The sequence below is a fragment of the Lepidothrix coronata genome, unplaced genomic scaffold (genome assembly GCF_001604755.1).
Source record: "Lepidothrix coronata isolate B3197 unplaced genomic scaffold, Lepidothrix_coronata-1.0 Scaffold173, whole genome shotgun sequence".
In the NCBI taxonomy this organism is placed as follows: domain Eukaryota; kingdom Metazoa; phylum Chordata; class Aves; order Passeriformes; family Pipridae; genus Lepidothrix; species Lepidothrix coronata.
The window spans coordinates 274,907-281,300 of record NW_016690353.1 but is presented as its reverse complement, the minus strand read 5'-3'; the positions used below and the strand labels follow the sequence as shown (position 1 = coordinate 281,300).

Below are 6,394 nucleotides of genomic sequence, written 5' to 3'. Positions count from 1 at the left end.
AACAAAAACCAGAAAAAAAACCCAACTCAACCCCCCCCAAAAAAACCCCAAAAATCCTCCCAAAACCCCAAAAAATCCCCCCCAAAAAACCCTCAAAACAAATTATTAAAAAAAAAATCAAAACCCAAAAAAACAAAGAAAACTGAAAAACATACAAAAAAAGAAAAAAAAAACAAAAACCCCCAAACAACAACAAAACCACCAAAAAACTCCCCCCCACAAAAGAAAACCCAAAAAACCCCCCAAAAAACCAAACCAAAATAAAACAAAACACCAAAACCCTAAAAACCAAACCCCTGATTTTTGAGATATCTGGCACTGTAATGTCTTAGCTCAGAGTCCAAAAACAAGGAAACTCGACAAAGAAACAACCCAACTGCAATTTAGTGGAGGTGCAAAACACAAATTGAAATTATTCTCATGAACTCCTGACTTCCTTTGCAGCAAAAGAAGAGTATTTTCTCTCAGTCAAACACTGATGAGTCCTAAAATTCCGGGTGACTGATTTTGAACCCAAGTTTCTTCTTCGGTCTAAGCAAGATGAAAAAAAATCACCTCTCCCGAATCCAAGTTCCCCTTGCAATGAAATATTTGCTGTGGTTTTACACTGGCAAATTTTTGTCTGGAATTTTTTTTGTTGTTGTTTGCATGGTCTATAATCGAGTTTAATACTTGTGATCCTTGAGGAACAACGAAACCAACTCATGAGATGGAAGGAATATTACAGAGAAAACTGTAAAAAGGACAATTAAGTGTTGGAATTCCGGCCACCACCTGCCCCCAGCGCTAAGGAACAGGGATGTTAACAGGAATATTTCATATTTCATGCACAGTTTTCAGCAAGGCAGAATAAAAAGCTCAGAGTTCCTTACGGTTCAGGCTCTACATTGACAACAGGCACATCTCTTCTGAGCAAAAATCTATTTTCAGGCACTGGGGGAATTTCTTCAGGACGTACCACGGGCTTGTCCCTCTTTGTGCTCACGTCCACTCTGTCTGGGACATCGCTCTTGTCAGAAAGGCTGCTACAGGGAAAAGCACAGTCAGCTGTCAGCTGGGAAAACACCTCTTTCCCAAGAGAATTCCAAGATAAGCCCACCTGATGCACCAAACCTAAAGATGGTTTAACAACCCAAATGTGTTTAACAGCCCATTTCAGGCTAAAGGAAGGATGCTCCTTTATTAGTGGGGAGAAGGTTCAGTCCTTGCTTTGCAGCAAGTGATTTTGCTTTTAATTTACAACTTGCCATGAAATATTTTTCAATATCATCAAATATATATCAAAATCCTATTAATTTGCCTGAAGTCTCACTTGAACAGCTGTACTGAGCCCCAAATACTGTCACAAGTTGAGATGTCCTCATTTCAGTATTGCTGTAGCTTCAGCCTACAAAAGAACTTGAATTCTTTCCTGGAAAGCTCTACTCAACCAGCTCAGCTTTAGGGTGTTTTGCTTGTTTGGTTGATTAGTTTATAGTTTGTTTGTAAAATCAAGCATCAAAATGCAAACTTAAATACAAGCATTTTCGTATTCACTGCAAGTGAATTCCAAGCCAAGCCCACCCCAAACCTAAAGATGGTTTAACAACCCATTTCAGGCTAAAGGAAGGATGCTCCTTTATTATTGGGGAGAAGGTTCAGTCCTTGCTTTGCAGCAAATAATTTTGCTTTTAATTTACAACTTGCCATGAAACTTTTTCGAATATAATCAAATATATATCGAAATCCTATTATTTGCCTGAAGTCTCCCTTTAACACAGCTGTACTTTTAATTTACAACTTACCTTGAAATATTTTCGAATATCATCAAATATATATCAAAACCCTATTAATTTGCCTCAAGTCTCACTTGAACTTATAAAATCAAGCATCAAAATGCAAACTTAAATATAAGGATTTTCATATTTACTGCTTTAAATCACAGGAGAACTTCTCATATTTCTCCCAAATTCTTAAGTTTAAGGGACTAGTCACCGTCTTTGGTTTGAGCTTCGCTTGCACCTTGGATCCTCTTTCCTCCTCTCCTCCTTCCTTCGCTTTCTGGACTGTTTGGTTTTAGTTCTTCTCTTCCTCTTTCTCCTTCTGCTCCTTTCATTTTCAGCTTCACTTTCAGATGAGGATTCTGAAGAGCTGGATGCACTGGAGGAGGACTCGGAGCCTTCGGAGTCAGAACAGACTTTCTTCTTCTTCTCCAAAGCTTAAAAGATATTTTAAATTTACACTGTGTATATGGATTTACACAGCATAAACCAGATCATTCTATATATATAAATATATATATATATAAATGTTGATTCAGAGGAGCTTTGTGACCTTTTTCACAATGAGTTGCATTAAAGAATCACTATGAAAATACATCTAATTGTGTCCAGCCTAAATCCATATTGGGACACACAAATAATTTCCAGCAAAGACAGAGTACACAGATAAGCAAAGGTCATTTGTAGTTAAAAAAAAAATTAGTTTCTTTAAAAACAGTGTACAGGTTGCAAAACAAAGTTTAAGAACAAATTAGTTGCAGCCTCAATTGTATATTTTTTATTTCTAAAACTCTGTCCTTCTCTCCTTTCTGCATCCTCACACCTTTACACAATCCATGCTCTTGATTTTCTCCAAAGGACGTAAATAACAACATTATACTCAAGAGAAGTCAGAAAGGAAGTAGAAAATGCAAACTTGTAACACTCCACTGTTTCACAGCAACTGTCCAAACATATATTTAAGGGAATTTATATTCCATGAATACTTATGAAAAGGCAGATTATGTTGACTCCATATACTGCTTATATTAATGTCACATGATCTTAAAATAAACCTTTGCAAAGTGCACAAAATCCAACTTCAAGAGAAGCAGGTTTGTGCCTCCCTCTTTCAAATTCAGAAAAATAACTCCTAATTGTGAGTTTGCCACACGAATCTCCAACATGAATTACGGAGAGCAGGAAGCAGGAACACAATTTGCAAGGGACAAATTTTAGGTCAGAAAACCTTTTTTTCCCTTCGCCGTGCCTTCCTCACCCACACCAAGACTGAAGTTGTAGAGGCTCCTAAGAACTGATTGAGATTAGAGATTTACCACAGGGATTTTTAGATGTTGGAATAGTTTTTTATCTTCCCTGAGAGCAACGGGAAGATCCCTTAAGTTTGGGAATTCCGTGCTCACCATCCTTCGCTGATCTGGTCACGAGCACCCCGCAGTCGATGACCCGAACGTCTGCGTAGGGTCGACTTGCAGTGTCAGTTTTGAGGTTTTCTATCTGTTCTATGACTTCAAAACCAGAAATAACCAGTCCAAAGACAACATGGACACTGCAGAAAGAAAACATTTAAGGTACGACACATTTAGAAATGGTTCGTTATTTTTCCGGCGGATTTCAGGGTTAAATCATTATTTTTCAACTGATTTCAGATGTAAAAAAAAAAATCGGTGTGAAATAGAAACATTCAGCTCTTAATGCATTAAAAATGAGATTTTATTTTAAGTTACTTTAATTTAAATGCTAAGATTACATGCAGCATAAACCAGAGATCCACTCTGCTCCAATCTGAGGGAAATACTTGATGTTGGTCTACTCACAGGGTGAACAGACCATAATCCCCCACCCACCCTTCCATTTTAGCACTTTTGGGCAACAGACATCAAGAGTCCATATATAAACATGACAAAAGGGCAGTTTTCCCCAGAGAAGAACAATTTATAGGTCTCTCCAAGCTCAGAATACAAACTCCCCACTGGCATTGCAGGGACAGTTATAATTCAGGAATCTTCAGTTTTGTTCTACGGTACCACAATTTCTCTTTCCTTCTTTTCCTTGCCCCATAAATTTTGGGGATGAAAACACGCCTCAAAAAAGGGATTCAAAGGACTATTCAAAGATATTAAACTTGACAACTCAACTCATTGATTTATGGGCTGAGGGCAGCAACCAGTTTTTAAAGACATAATGTTAGGATTTAAGGCAATCCAACTTTTTGTCCAGCTTTAGGAAATAAGCTGCAACTTGAAATTTTGATGGAATTCAAACTTTTGTTTCCCAGCTCGTTCTATTGTATAATCTTTCCCAGAATTAAGAATTTGTTTGCCCATTGTTGTCTACTTTCAATGTAACATGTGAAGGCTTAAACCCTTCAAACTTTAGCCACCACTGGAGAAAAGAAACTAGAAAGGATTCTTACCCATCGAGATGAGGAGCAGGTTTTGTTGTTCTGTTTGACAAACAGCAAGATGGGAAGATGGTAAAATAAAATAAAATCAGGGATTCAGATGAAGTGAAAGAGGAGAATGACACAGGGGAAAAAAAAAAAAAAAGAGGTGAAGGTAAGACAAAAAAAATAGTGAAAAAATCCAGTTACATACACGGAATTCAACGAATTAAAATTATTAAAACTACAGATTGTACAAACAGGCTTTTTTAAGCTTTTACATGAAATCTGTTTGAGGTTTAACTAACTGTGCATACTTGAAAGTTGTACCAAGTATCATTTTATGCATGCAGTAAACAATTTTCAAATATGTATCTTTAAATACTCATTTAACATAACTCTACAATTTGCAATCACAGAGAAGATACAATTTGGCAACAAATAACGGGTAACTAGTGGAACTGAAATGGTTCTGAGGTTATTAACTTCTTAGATGACAAGGTCACTTTAAAGTCATGTGTTTTAGAAAAGAAGAGTTAGGATATGTGAGAGATCCCTCCCCCCACTTCCTTCTCCCTCTCCATGTACCTGCTCGGCCTCAGGAACACAAAGCAACAGTTCTGCCTTAAATCAGCCAACACTTCAGCTCATCAACTCCCAAAAATCCACAGCAGGACATTATGTGCCACCCTACAGTTAAATCCAGACTTCCTCCCTCTTTTCCAGCTCCTCCATTCAGCCTGAATGGGAAAGGCAACTGCATTTTGTACCAATCTGTTTGATTCTACGCCCTGGTGTCTCTATCCTATTTCAAACCCAAAATAAAGTTACTTTTCCAAGTGAGCCTGAGCTCCTGCTGCACAGGGAACCCTCCTATCCAGACAAACATCAGAACCTGCTCAAATACTGGGGGAGAAATAAAGTAGAAGTCCAGATCATTTGCAGTTGAAGTTACTTTAATATGTGAAAACATCTTTCCTCTCTCTCCTCCCAAGCGTTATTTTGCTTTTCAAACCTTCCTCCAATGAGCTCCCCTCTCTCCAAATAAAAAAAAATCAATCACAGATGCTTTTTCTAAATTTACAGTGGCACAGATTGGGTAGGATGAAGTCAGTTTTTCAGTGCTCTAATAAAATACTGCTTCTTAACCACGTATCTTCCCTGGAGTTTTGAGCTATTAGGTCACAAAACACTGCAGTGCTGGAACACATCCCAAAAGATGGAACTGTGGATCAGGAGTGTTTACACTCCTGATTTGTTTTTAAGCTCCAAATGCCAAGACCTTCCACTTCTGTAATGCTAAATAAAACAGAAAACTTCTTTGGTTTAACACAGGGGAATAAATGCTATTAAGACACTATTAAATTTCTCAATAGTTAGGGGGTGTTCTTTGGTGTTCTCTTGCTAATAAAGGGTATTCCTACAAGGAGAAAAATCCTTGCAGCTTTGGAATTTCTTTAAGCAATAGTTAACTGTGTTAACAACCTGCTGTTAAGTAAACACTTTAAGTGGGTTTAATTATAAAGCTGATTTAAAGGAGTGAAAAAAAGAAGTGGGTTCCTTCCATGAAACCAATGGTATGGAAGATTTAGTGTTTGGAATTAGCTGGGAAAGGCAGCAGGTTCAAACAGAGGGGCTGTGGAGGCTGTAGCAGCGTTTGAGACCAATTAAGTAAGGAACTTACTTTAGACTAGGCCTTACTGAGCAAAGAAAGGGACAGTTGGTGCTTAAAACCCATGCAGAGGTTCCTCCCATTAAACTGGCAATTTGAGAGAGAAAATGGACAAGGTTTCTCTCCTTTCATGGAGTGAAAGCACAAGGCAAAGCGTTATCCCCAGGGAAAACCTTTCAGGTGCATGACAAGGAGTTGGGAGACTGAACACCTTCCCACAGGAAGCAGATCCCCAAATCCTTGCTGTGCTTTGGAATGTTTTCTCACCTCAGTGCTGGGGCTGGAACACGACATTTATTCTGTGAATGTGCCCTTTAAAAGAGCATTTTAAAAAGTTTTCTGCATCGACCCTTGAACCTTCAAACTTCCTGAGGAGCAAAACCCACCTCCTGCCTTTGCACTACGGAAACCTGAAGTCACGGTGAGTTCCTCCCCCAAAATGATATTTATTAGAACATTTCTACACAGAATTTCTACAATTGAAAACATTCAACATTTGCTTTATAACAGATACAGTTATCCAAGTTATGTACAGCAGGATCAATACCTTTCTTCACTCAGGTTTAAATGGGTCTAAGA

At 38.1% G+C, this 6,394-nt stretch overlaps 1 protein-coding gene across 7 annotated transcripts in view; it reads right to left on the bottom strand.

The window, feature by feature from the left end:
- The window catches only part of NKTR (natural killer cell triggering receptor), a 38,251-nt gene that overhangs the window by 12,767 nt on the left and 19,090 nt on the right, over positions 1-6,394 (bottom strand). For 3 of the 7 annotated variants that reach the window (XM_017830025.1, XM_017830027.1, XM_017830030.1), the window contains 4 exons: positions 4,177-4,206; positions 3,164-3,309; positions 1,975-2,197; positions 873-1,025 (listed from right to left, as the gene is read on the bottom strand). In XM_017830025.1, the coding sequence (XP_017685514.1) occupies positions 873-1,025; positions 1,975-2,197; positions 3,164-3,309; positions 4,177-4,206 (552 nt within the window). The remainder of the gene's footprint in view (positions 1-872; positions 1,026-1,974; positions 2,198-3,163; positions 3,310-4,176; positions 4,207-6,394) is intronic. The other 4 variants (XM_017830026.1, XM_017830031.1, XM_017830028.1 and 1 more) reach the window with 3 other exon arrangements.